General features: G+C 37.4%; 1 protein-coding gene across 1 annotated transcript; it reads right to left on the bottom strand.

The window, feature by feature from the left end:
* Positions 1-7,137: 7,137 nt before the first annotated feature.
* On the bottom strand, positions 7,138-8,967 carry GK2 (glycerol kinase 2). The gene has a single exon (XM_043905839.1). It carries the CDS (start codon positions 8,953-8,955, stop codon positions 7,291-7,293), a length of 1,665 nt encoding a protein of 554 aa, XP_043761774.1. The 5' UTR covers positions 8,956-8,967; the 3' UTR covers positions 7,138-7,290.
* Positions 8,968-14,069: the final 5,102 nt, after the last annotated feature.

The raw sequence follows: 14,069 nt of genomic DNA, 5'->3' as shown, positions 1-14,069 counted from the left end.
TCAGGGCATCTTCACCATCCAGGGATGGAACCCATGTCTCTTATGTCTGTCTTCTGCTTTGGCAGGCAGATTCTTTACCACTAGCACCATCTGGGAAGCCCTTTTCTCTGTAAGCCTTAGGTTATCTTCTTATAGCCATCTCTAACATCTGGAAAATGCAAAGCAAATGTTTCCAATCTCTAATGACATGACAAAATGAGACCTGAGGAAATGCTGTAGAAACTCTTTTGTAAGGGTTTATACCCTTTTTGTCCATGTTCTTTTTATTTGTAGGCATTGTATAGTGCATACACACACACATGCACACACACATACACACACACACATTGGGGCTAGTATGAGAAGGTAAAACTGTAGTGAACTTATAGTGACAAATGGAAGAGGAACAGACATATAAACAGGCAAAGAATGTATTGACAGCAATAGAGCTGAAGTGTAGAAGCTGTGAGGGGATGAATGAAAGAAAAATGATGTTCCAAGTACTCATCCAGGCAAACATTTGGTACATGATTTGTTTTTGATACAGTTGTAATGAAATTCCATTCTTCTCTATGGAACAACAGGCCAGATCCTTAGCGCATTGCTGCCTGGTGCCCAGTGGGCAGCGAGTGCCTGATTGCCAGAACCACTTTTTAGCGCATGTTCATCTGCAGGATATTAAGCAGATTGTCGCCCTTTTGATGTTTGTGAATATGAGTAGTAAATACCATATTGATATGACTCAATGGATTTGTTTCAGGAAAAAGAAAAAGACAAAGAGGAGGGTGAAGAAAGGAAGAAAGAAGAGAAGGTGGAAGGAAAAGAAATTCACATTGCTCCCTGAAATGAAGGGATGAATTAGGTAAGTCTGAAAGTATATCAGTTGTTTGGAGGTGAGTATCATACTCTGTACCTAAAAGGAAATGGTACTTCTTCCAGTTCACTCCCAATTTAATGAGTAAGGGAGTGGCTCCCCAAAGAGTCTGCAAACATTTTTTCTCCAGAAATAGCAAATAACAAATGAAGAATAGCAAATGTGTTTTATTACAGTTCAGAATTTTCCAGAATGTGCCTAGCTTAAGTGGCCAGAAACAAGGTATGTGTGTATGAGGATGTGAGTATACACCAAATTATTTGCTATGTTTATAACAAACTCATAAGTTATTATCAGCTTTACATTCCATTTTATAAAAAGTCAACAGAGTTGTTTGAGGTAGACAAAGTTCAAGTAAAGCCTTACCAGTTGGATAAAGCTAAAGGAACATTAGAGTATAAAAATTGGATTGTAATTTTACTCCCACCATCTTTTTAATGGCATCTAGTAAGTTATTTACATTTTTCACTTCTTTTATATTAAAAGATGTTGAGCTAGATGCTCTCTCAAGCCCTGTCCACCCATAGGCTTTACATCATATAGGTGGTCTCAGAGTTTTCACTGGGAACATTGTTTTTGAAAATAGCAAATTCTAGGCAAGTAATCATATTCTCCTGATGAATTATCTCCTAAATTCTAAAGCTATACCCTTTTTGGATTGGGAAAGTGATTTTCTTATTCTTTATCTCATTATTCTCAACCGTGAAACTGAGATAATGGCATATGGTGGTGATGGTGGTTTAGTTGCTAAGTCGTGTCCTACTCTTGTGACCCCATGGACTGTAGCCTGCTAGGCTCCTCTGTCCATGGGATTTTCCAGGTAAGAATTCTGGAGTGGGTTGTCATTTCCTTCTCCAAGGGATCTTCCCAACCCAGTAATTGCATCCAGGTCTCCTGAACTGAGGGAAGATTCTTTACTGACTGAGCCACCAGGGAACCCAATTGTAGTATCTGTGGCCTATTTGAAAGAGGCCTGGGAAGAAGTGGTCAGTTCATTTGGTAAAATATACTTGAAGTCGGACAAACCTTATCTTGCAATGAGAGACAGAGAGAGACAGAAAGAGAAACATGCTAATTAGAGCTTCCTGTTCCAAGGTGTCTATTCATCCCCTGCTTTGGTCACTTTGTTAAAGCCATACAAAAGTAGAAACAGGGACATGCAATTAAGCAGATTGCCTACTTCAGGTTCAGAGCTATCTTTCAGCTGCAATCATTAGAACATTGTTATCTTGGTTTTTGCCTAGCTCTCTTTTGAAGCTCCTAGTATAGACATATCTTCCCTGGTGGCTCAGATGATAAAGAATCTGCCTGCAGTGCAGGAGACCTGAGTTTAATTCCTGGGTCTGGAAGATCTCCTGGGGAAGGGAATAGCAACACACTCCAGTATTCTGGCCTGGAGAAACCCATGGACCTAGGAACCTGGCGGGCTACAGTCCATGGGATTGCAAAGAGTGGGAAATTGCTGAGTGACCAACATTTTCACTTTCAGTATAGACATAAGCTGTCTTTTCACTGTTTTTGGTTTTGCAAATACTTTTCAAGCTTGGATTTCCTGTGACACTTGAAAACATCCTATAATAACTGAACATAAGAAAGATTTGTGAACTGTTTACAATGAACTGAACTCATGGATGGGCTTCCCAGATGGCACTAGTGGTAAAAAAATCTGCCTGCCAGTATAGGAGACGTAAGAGATGTGGGTTCGATCCCTGGGTCGGGAAGATCTCTTGGAGGAACCCATGGCAACCCACTCCAGGATTCTTGCCTGGAGAATCTCATGGACAGAGGAGCCTGGCAGGCTACAGTCTATAGGTATGCAAAGAGTCGGACACAACTGAAGCAACTTAGCATACGCAAACTCATAGATAGCTTAATATAAGGTTATTAGCAGTCTTATTACCCTCTACTTTTTTCCCACCAAAGGTCAAGGCCTTCCTTTCTTTTCTTTTTGTAAATTAAATCAATTTATTGAGAGCTGATATAATAATGGACTGTCATATATGCTAAACACATAGCAGACAAAGATCCTATGCAGTTTCTCCAAGGCTCAAATAAATCAGGCTGTACAGGTTGTTGATGGAAACTATGGAGGGATATTTAAATATTAACTTTACTGAGTTTATTTATTTTGTTTTGATTGAACCATCAGAATGGACTATAGAACCGTCATTTCAGTGGGAGGAAAAAGTAGATGACTGTGTGAGATGGTATTGTATTTACTCTGGACTTTGCTGCAAAATTATTCTCGGGAATCTTATTAGTTCTGAATAAAAAGAAAATGGCATGGAAACACATTTTCCATATCTAACGGTCATACAGTAGGTTTATAATGTTCCGCCTAAATAGGGATTGTTTAACGTAATGTTTTTACTGATATATGGAGAACAAGGGCTTACCAGTGAGTGAATCAATAGCTTCCCTTTGAGTTTATGGGTATCAGTATCAAAACAATCATATAAGCACCAGATATTAGTTACAGACAGATAATAATTAGGATTATTACCAGGTGAGGAGGGGAAGATGCTTATCCCTCTAAGTCTGATGTCCATTGCTGTCACTCCTAGAGCTGCGTGTACATGGGTACCACACAGGATGTCTCCAGTTAGATTTAATAGTACAGCTTGTTTCTCTTTGAAAGTGTTAGTCACTCAGTCATGTCCGACTCTTTGTGACCCCACGGACTGTAGCCCGCCAGGCTCCTCTGACCATGGGATTTTCCAGCCAAAAATACTAGAGTGGGGAGCCACTTCCTTCTCCAGGGGATTTTCCCGACACAAGGATCAAACCCGCATCCCTTGCATTGTGGGCAGATTCTTTACCTTCTGAGCCAGCAAGGAAGTTTCTCTTTGGATACCTTTAAAATCCCTTTCCCTTTATGGCCTTCCTTGTTTCTTCTCTCTCGTCCTTACTCACCCTTGCCCCTCTCAGCTATGACTGACTTGTTTTAATTCACAAACTTGTTGTTGTTCAGTCTCTAATTCATGTCTGACTCTTTTGAAAACTCATGGACTGTAGCCTGCCAGGCTCCTCTGTCCATAGGGTTCTCCAGGCAAGACTACTGGAGGGGGTTGCCATTGCCTCCTCCAGGGGATCTTCCTGGCTCTAGATGTTGGCAGGCAGATTCTTTACCACTGAACCACAGAGTAGCCCTCACAACCTGTGCCTTTTTGGAAAATAGTATCAGAATTAGATGTTTTTCATTCTCCTGGTTAGTGTTTGAGCTCCTGCTCTCCCACTCACACATATGCCTGACATTAAATGATGACTTGCTGTTTCATAACATGCATGTGATGAGACTCCATCATCATAATTTAACCATGTAGTTCTGCTTAGTGGCAATAGAGAGAAATTATTCATTAGCTAATTTTATGATAGAATATACAGAAGCTCCTTAATAGCCTTGGGACAAAGTACTATAATTTATCAATACCATAATAGGTTGAATTATGAAAATGAGACTTATAAAGCCAAAGGTATTAAAAAAGCTGATAACCACATGAGTATAACACTCAGAAGTGAGAAAGAATGAGATACTGGGTTTGAGGACTTTTAGCTTGATTTTCTTACAGCATCTTTGTTTGTGACTTTTCCTAAGGTCATTTGCAGCAGGTCCCAGACTGAAAATTATGAACAGATAAATGAAATGGGAAATTAATTTGGTTTAAATGATACTAGACATTATCATGTACTTCTCCAGCCTAATCACATAAATGACTTCAAATAAAGCTGATAGACCTTCTAGAGACAGGAAGAAGCACACCCCTGCTAGCAGACTGTAGAAGCAGAGGATACATCAGTATGCTTAATAGAAAACAGCCAAGATCAACTAACTGAGCAAACTTTGGTTATATTCCTTCAGAATCTGAGGTAATTTTTTTTCTTTTTTAAAACTTTTTTTGAGGTACAATTGATGTATAATAATCACATATTTAAAGTGTTCAATTTTGACATAGTCACCGTTTTATATGTCACCATAATTAATAAATGAACATATTCACTCCTTCCTGTTGTTCTTTGTGACCCTTTAATCGTTTTTCCTACCCCCTTCTGCCCACTCTTCATTCAGATCCTTCCCGCCCCCCCCCACCTTCTGTTTTCTATACCACTTATTATTGTACTCTATTTTATTTTCTTATCCTTTGTATTGAATTTGTTATTCTGTTTCCAGTTTCTTAAGATTGAAGCTGAGGTCACTGATTTGAAACTTTGTCTTTCTTCTAGGCCTTTAGTCTAGAAATTTCTAAGTGCTGCTTTAGTGATATGTCAAATTTTGTTATGGTGTATCTTCATTTTCACTATGTTCCAAGTATTTTTTATTTTTCTTCTTTATCTTTTCAACGTGGGGATTATTTAAAACTTTTCAACTTGATGTCCAAATATTTGGACATTTAGAAAAACATTTTATTGATTTATAATTCCAGTGTTCTCACATGGCATACTCTATGTGAAATCCTTTAAAATTTTTTGAAGCTTGGTTGATGGCCTAAATAAGATATGTCTTGGTAAATGTTTCATAGGCACTTGAAATGAATATGTATTCTCTTACTATAGGGTTTTATGGTATATGAATGTCAATTAAATTGATAGTATAATATTGTTCAAATCTATAGTATTGTTCAAATCATTGGTTTTTCTACTTGTTTTGTCAAATGATGAAGAGATATTGAAATCTCTTACTATAATTGTAGATTTATTCACTTTTTCTTTCAGTTCTGTCAGATTTTGCTTTATGTATTTTGAAGCTTTATTAGGTATATAAATATTTAGGATTGTTATTTATCTTTAATGAATTGACCTTTTATCACTGCAAAATGACTTTGTCTATCACTGGTAATACTTTTTGCTTTGAAATTTACTTTGTTATTAATAGTCACTTCAACTTTCTTTCCATTAATATGAGTATGGTATATTTTTAAAATCCTTTTTCTTTTTTGACTATTTTGTTCTTCTTTTTAGGAAATATGTTTTTTGGAGGCAGTATGTATTTGAGTCTTCTTTATATGACAATCTTGCTTTCTAATTGAGGTGTTTAGACCATTTATATTTAATGTTCTTATTGGTATGGTTAGGTTTAAGTATATTTTCCTGTTATTATTTTTCATTTTTCTATCTTTTCTTTTTTCCTTGTTCATCTCTTTTTTGCCTTCTTTTGGGTCAAATGAATATTTTTATAGTTCTGGCCTATGCACTAAATTTAATTCTTTTTGTTTTGTTATTTTAGGATTTAGAGTATTAACAGTGTAACTCCAAATGATATTATATTCCTTCCTGTATAGTACACAAACCTTACAATACTTTACATTTCCATTTGTCTACTTCCAACTTGCTTGTTATTTTTGTTTTATACATGCTTAACTCCATAGTGTATTATTAGTTTTGTAACAATCAGTTCTTTCTTTTCTGCTACAAAATAATGCTTACTGTGGTATTTCACAGTTTTCCCCCTTTGTTTCTGACATATATCTAGCTAAGGCAATTAAATTAAAAGGTAATTGTAAGAAATATTGTTGAAACCAAAATATACTGTTTTATATCAATATAAAACACATATTAAAATAATAAATACCAGTTCTTTAAAAAGCTTTCTACTGATAATAGTGTGTGTATTCATTACTCTAAATATATATGTATATATGTTTACCCTAAAATATTTATTGTGGTGATCCACATAAGACTACCCTTCTTATAAACTTCATCAGTGGGTTTTCTATATGAAGAATATAAGCATATATGTTATACATGCCAAGTAGAGTACATAAAAATGGAGATATGAAAAAAAAAAGTAAAACATGCCCTTCTCCCTATATGATCTACACAGAAAAGTAGTGTAATTGATGAGGCATGTAAAATGTCTGAAGAATTTTGACAAATATCTTTTAGGAAAATATCTAGGCTATGAGAATGCTACATTTCTATTATAAAAACTAATGTTTCCCTTAAACATTCAGGAAAGGTATTGAAGTCTCCCTAATATGTGCAAAAGAGGACCTTGGGATCCATTATAAACAACAACTACAACAAGATGTCCCTCAGTTTTAACAGGGTAGTTGCACCTCTTAATCAAGTGTGTGCACAGAGAGCCAAATCCTAGTCTTAAGGGTTAGAAAATGTATGATGAAAAATTCCATAGACAGAATCTCAGTATTCTGTATTTTAGAGGGAGTGAAGTAGGATTTTATGACCGTGGAGGGGTTGACTCCTAGTGGTTGGCCTGACCTTAACTGCCGATGCTAAAAAACACACCAGATATTTCTGCAGCATTTTCTGCTGTAATTTATTTATTTCCAGCCAAAGGTCTACTTCTAGGGTTCTCGTAAGTCATGAAGTTAAGTGTTCAATAAACGAAGTCAGAGTCTGTTGTAGCGACATCACACTACAAAATTGCTGGATTTTTTCATTGTGTGAAAAGCTCACATCTCGAGAGTCCATGCTTGGTATTATGAAAATATACTTGAGATGTATCTTGCTCCAATTAACATTATCATGCTAGTCACTATAAAAAAACCCAAGGGCAGACTAGAGAAGTTATTAGATTCACTACTTTCAGAAGGCTGACCTGTAACCCAACCCATTGACTTCATCACAGCTTTCTTCCATGTAGAATAACGAATTTCACTCTCTGTGGCTTTGATCTGTGGTTCAAACCGTTCCATCATGATGGTTGACAAGTCCTCGGGTTTAAGGCTCCAGACGTTCACCCCTTCTGCAGCCCCCGCTGCCATGGCCGCTCCCAGTGCCATTGTTTCAGGCATGGAGGCTTTTATTACTGGAATATGCAGAATGTCTGCTTGCAGTTGCATAAGAACTTTGTTTTTCGTCATTTCTCCATCCACTTGCAAATGACTGAGTGGAATTCCACAGTCACGGTTCATGGCATCCAGAATCTCTCGGGTTTGGAAACAAATAGCTTCCAATGCGGCAAAAGCAACATGACTCTTATTGGTGAACTGAGTGAGCCCACAGATGATCCCTCTCGCACTGGGCTCCCAATAAGGTGCGTATAACCCTGAAAAGGCTGGGATGAAGTAGCAGCCATAAGAAGTACCTGCTTCGTTAGCAAGTTTTTCACTTTCTTCTGAGGTTTTTATAATTCCAAGATTGTCCCTCAGCCAGTGAATCACAGCACCGCCTATGGCCACAGAACCTTCCAGTGCATAAAAAACGGGCTTGTTTTTGCCTAGCTTGTAAGCTACTGTGGTCAGGAGGCCACATTCAGAAAACACGCATTTATGACCTGTATTACATAGTAAGAAGCAGCCTGTCCCATACGTGTTTTTGGCTTGTCCTTCCTGGAAGCACATTTGTCCTACTAATGCAGCAGACTGGTCCCCCAAGCATCCAGATATTGGCACACCTTCCAGGGCCCCAGTTTTCATTCGTCCATAGATCTCAGAAGAACTCCAGATATTTGGAAGAATGTCCATTGGAATTTCAAAAAAATCACACAGCTCTTTATCCCATTCTAAAGAATGGATGTTGAAGAGCATCGTCCTACTTGCATTTGTTACATCTGTGCAATGGATACCTCCATCAGCTCCTCCCGTCAGACTCCAGATAAGCCATGAATCAACAGTACCAAAAAGAGCTCTGCCTTCTTCAACAGCCTTTTGAGCTTTTCTTACATTGTCAAGAATCCAACGAAGTTTCACTGCGCTGAAGTAAGTGCTAAGTGGAAGACCTGTCTTGGACTTGACGAAGTTATTATTACCTGGAATTTTTTTACTAAGGGCCTCAACAGTAGACTGGGTTCTTACATCAAGCCACATCACAGCATTATAGAGCGGCTCACCGGTTAATTTGTCCCAGACCACGGTGGTTTCCCTCTGATTGCTGACACCAATAGCCTTTATGTTGGATATATCAATATTCAGTTCTTGAAGTTTCTCACATGTTTTCTCTATACATTCATTAACAGACTGAAGAATTTGCTTAGGGTCTTGTTCTATCCATCCTTCTTTTGGGAACTCTTGGGTTAATGCCACTCGATGGTGACTAAGTACTTCTGATGTTTTTGAATCGAAAACCACAAAATTAGAGTAGTCCGTACCCTGGACCACTGCCCCCACCAACGGCCCCCCGGGTGCTGTCTTCGGAGCTGCCATGAAACCAGTGGGTTGGCTCAGCGGCTCTGGCGCCGTTTCTCGTTTCCCTGGTGATGGAGGTGTTGGTCGGGGAGGGGCACGCAGGACGTCAGCAGCGTCAGGCTCATCATAAGGCGCCGGCGCCATCGACTGCCCGCTGCTCAAGGCAACCGTTGTCCTCAAAGCAGCGCTGCCTCTTCTCACTTGATTCCTTTGGCCCAGGCTCCACCCCCAGCCTCTCAATTATCTTTTAAGGAGATTTAAGCTTTGAAGAGTCACATATTTACCCACAGAATTATTGTACTTGTGCTCATCACTGTACTGCATGGACCCACATCTCTGTTACCATTTTCTTTCTGCCTGTAAGATTTCCCTCATTATTTCTTGTAGTGTGGGTTTGTTGGAAATGCATTTTTTTATTATTTTTGAATATCCGAAGAGGATTTAATCTACTATTTAAAGATATTTTCTATGGGTATAGAATTCTTAGCTATTTTTTTTTCTCCTTAAATTTCAGTGCCTTGAAACGGTTGCTTCACCCTCTTTTTGTGTTGCTTCAGGTGTAAAGTTCATTATTGAACTTACTTTTAAAATGTCTGAAGCCCATGGGCCACAGTGAGAGATGCTGCAGGCCACAATTAAGACCCGATCCACCCAAATATATTTGGGCTTCCTCCTAGCTCGGGTGGTAAAGAATCCGCCTGCAATGCAGGATACTCGGGTTCTATTCCTAGGTCAGGAAGATCCCCTGTAGTAGAAGATGGCAACCTGCTCCAGTAATCTTACTTGGAGAATCCCCATGGACAGAGGAACCTGGTGGGCTACAGTCCACTGCATTGCAAAGAGTGGACACGCCTGAGTGACTAAGAACAGTTCTTCTCTAACTGTCTTTAAGAGTTTTTTTTTTTCTCCTTATCAATGGTTTTGGTCAGTTTTATGATGATATTACTTACTATAGTTTTCTTATTTTCTGTGCTTGCGGCTCATTGAACTACTTGGGTCTATGGCACTATGGATTTCATCAAATTTGGAAAACTTTGGGCCATTATTTCTATAAATATGGTTTATTTTCCCTTTCTTCTCTGCTTTAGGGACTCCCATGACATATATTGGTGTTATTCCAGAGTTTACTAATGCTCTACTCATTATTATAATTATATTCTCTTTCTGTGGTTCATTTTAGAGAGTTTCCACTGCTATGTTTTCAAATTTACTAGTCTTTTCTTCTCTTGTTTAATCTGCTGCTAATTCATCAAGTGTATTTTTCACCTCACACGCTGTAGTTTTCATCCCTAGAAGTTCAATTGGATTTTTAAGAATATTTACTTAGGTTTTTGAACACATGATAATACAGTTAGAATAAATTTAATTGCAGTTTCTACTAATCCTAACATCTGTGTCAGTTCTGGTTCAATTTTGACTGATTAATTTTTATCCTCATTATATCTTGTATTTCTCTGCTTCTTTGCATGCTTGATAAGTTTTGATTAGGTGCCAAACATTATGAATTGTTTGGATTGGATTGGTTGGTTTGCTGGTTATTTCTGTGTTCCTATAGGTCTTGAGCTTTGTTTGGGGATGCAGTCAAGTTACATGGGAACAGTTTGATTCTTTTGAATCTTGTCTTTTAGATTTGCTATTAACAGGTGTAGTAGGACAGTACTTAATCTGGGGCTAGTTATTCCCCTTACCTCTGGTAAGATCCTTCAGGGTACTCTAACCAAGGCCCATGAAAAATGATATTTTTTTGGCTGGTGGAAATAGTCCCTGTTCCCAGTCATGGGTAAATGCTGGATACTGTTAGCTTTAGTCTGAATATGCATCTTTCCCCAGTCTCATGCAGTTTCCTTATACACATGTGCACTGATCAATACTCAACTGAATACTCAAAGGGGACACTCTGAAGGTCCCTAGAGTTCTCTTCCTGTGTAACTCTTTTCTTTCGGTACCATGTCCTGCAACTCTAGCTGCCTTTGTCTCTCTGAATGCTCAGCTGTATCTCCTTACTACAGAGTTTACACTGAGCTTCACCTGGGTTTTCCTTCCTAGTGCTGTGGCCTCAAATTTCTCTCAAGAAAATAGGCTGGGGAAGTCATAGTATTCATGCTGTTTGTTTCTTGCCTCTCAGAGATCACTATCCTTCATGGCCTGGTAGTCAGCCTCTTATAAACTGCTGTTATGTAATTTTTGACTTATACGAACTGTTTCAAGTATTTGATTCATTTTTAATTGTTTCAAATGATAAATGAAGATAAATCGAGTGTTACACCATCATTACAAGAGTGGAAGTCCACTTAATAGAAGCTTAAAGTTTCAGATCAATTGTAAAGTTGGTGAATATTTATATTTTATATGTTCATCAATTTAAATTTATGAAATGTCCAATCCCTGGTGGCTCAGAGAGTAGAGTCTGCCTGCAATGCAGGAGACCTAAGTTCTATCCCTTGATCAGGAAGATCCCCTGGAGAAGAAAATGGCAACCCACTGCAATATTCTTGCCTGGAAAATTCCACTGACAGAGAAGCCTGGGGGCTACAATCCATAGAGTCACAGTCGGACACAACTGAGTGACTTCACTTTCAATTCGTGAATGACAGTTTTTTTGCATTGGGGCATAGGCTATACTTGTAAGTTAGCTCAAGGATACAACTCATTTATTCTTAGTGAATCCAACAGAACTAATAGAAAATACCATAAAAAGCAGCAGCAATGTTGTTATTTTACTATTTTAACTGGATCACATTTTTCTTTTAAGTAAACTTTTTTAAGGAAGTCAGAAAAACAAAATTAGCAACCAGACTTAATTTGAATTAGTAGGGGATTGAAATAATCAGAACGTGGTACAGATTTTCCTGATAATATCTTTGTTAAGTTTTAAAAATCAACCAGAGCTTTTCTAAGCAAAAATGTAGAGACAACACTTACTAGTATGCTTATTTACCATACAATGTTTTAATTCACATGGAACAGATTAAAAATTAAAATTTTTTCTTCATAAATATTTGGCAATAGTAGGCCTTCTGTATATACATTGAATAAAAAAAATTTGACCCAAAATTTCTTCTCTACTTTTTCTCTCTCCTACCACTTCAGTATATAGACACAAATGTCCCAGTCATATTAATTTTTGAGTGTGGAATATTTTAAGCATTTTGTGTTTAAGTAACATACATAAAGTCATCGTTCTGACTATAAAGAACTTTGTTTGCATACTAGTTCCACTGTTAATAAATTATAGCCACTAAATAATCAGATAATGAATATTTCACATTAGTTTAGGAAGGAAAGTTGACCAGATTGATTTAACTTTCTTAGAGTAGTTATAAACTATTGATAGATTTAACCAAAGTTGACTAGCAATGCTTTTTGTTTTCTTAAACTAACTCCACTATTTTTTCATTAAAAACATAAAAACTTGATTATTAGTCTGTAATAGCCTCCCTACATTTTAATTTAAACACCTCTGAATGGATCATTGGCACAACCTTATTTTTGAGGACGTTATACTTTACTAGGAAATTATTTCACTTTGCATCATATTCCATACAAACGCTCCTGTAATGGTAGACATACTATTCAGAACAGTGCCCCCAAACCAGATATGTCTTGAAAAGTCTTTTGATGTAAGATTGCTACAATTAGAGTTGTTAAATGAATTGCCTTCCTATTATTATTTATTTACCTTTAAGGTCACTCTTCAATAGTGCATGCTCAGTCACTTCAGTCATGTCCGACTCTGCGGTCCCATGGACTGTAGCCTGCCAGGCTCCTCTACCCATGGAATTCTTCAGGCAAGAATACTGACAAAGTTGGTTGCCTTTGTTCATCCAGTAATGTGACGGCTATCTTATGAGAGGCTGCTATGTATGGGCTCTTTTTTAGACAATATTATAGTGACACAGGAAACATTCTTCCTAACCTTATTACAATGTCTAAGTTAATAACCTTGACTACTTGTCTATGTTGGCATATCTTCCTTTGTACAAATCTTTTTTTAGAGAGCCATTCATTTAATAATTATTTTTTCCCTGTCAAGCCCACTACATTATAAGTTCAATGAGGGCAGGTATTTTGGCTATTTTATTCAATCATGTATCTTCAGCATTTAGAACAGTGCCCCTGACCCTAAGCAAAAACTCAAGAAATACTTATTAAATGACTTAGTGAGCATCACTATATGTGAATCTCACTTTAATTAGCATAAACTCAAGTTAATTTTAATTTTGGTTGCTGGATGGTTATTGGTTATTCATTTTGAAATCTAACATAATAAGATAGATTGATGAATAGATAAAAGAACAGGTAAATGAAAAGATATATAGTAAAATTAGTATTGTAACATTAATTGTAGAATCTGTGTGGTAGACAAAATGGTATTGGTTCTTTCAAATTTTCTATGTTTGCCAATTTTTGTAACAAAGTATTAATCTTCCCTCTTAGCTCAGTCGGTAAATAATCTGTCTGCAATGCAGGAGACCTGGGTTCGATTCCTGGGTTGGGAAGATCCCCTGGAGAAGTAAATGGCAACCCACTCTAGTATTCTTGCTTGGAAAATCCCATGGACAGAGGAGTCTGGCAGAATACAGTCCATGGGGTCCCAAGAGTTGGACATGACTTATCAATTAAACCACCACCATAACAAAATACTAGGGAAATGTAATACAAATAAAAAGCTGCAAAACAGTTAATAGATATCTGTTTCATACAGGTTCTTTGTTTGGAGGGATAGTTGAAGGAAATAAAAGAGACAATGCCAAGTTTACGTCCATCTGAGAGATTCTGTGGTGGCATAGTCTACTTGTTTGTCTCAAGGAAACTGTTAATTGTGAATCATTTAAAAAAAAATATTAGTACTTTTATTGTAGGAATTTTCTTCTGCTAGGAGTTTTCTTCTGTTTTTTATAAACCTTGTAAGTCTTAAGAAGCCAGCTGCAGGTTTAATGCTTTGTTTGGTTTTAACAGGAAATAACAGGCATTGAAGAGGGCTCATTGAAGAGTACTCTTTCCAGTCTCTAATGAATGAGAATCTATTTTGGAAGTTTTGGTTTTACTGAATTTGCATGTATCTCATCTTGCATTTGAGAGTGTGCACCCTGATGGTAAGGACACTGAATTATATCGATTGTGGCTAGGAA

This window comes from Cervus elaphus, chromosome 6 (assembly GCF_910594005.1).
Source record: "Cervus elaphus chromosome 6, mCerEla1.1, whole genome shotgun sequence".
Lineage (NCBI taxonomy): Eukaryota > Metazoa > Chordata > Mammalia > Artiodactyla > Cervidae > Cervus > Cervus elaphus.
The sequence above is the reverse complement of the archived record's forward strand: the minus strand, read 5'-3'. Positions and strand labels throughout refer to the sequence as shown.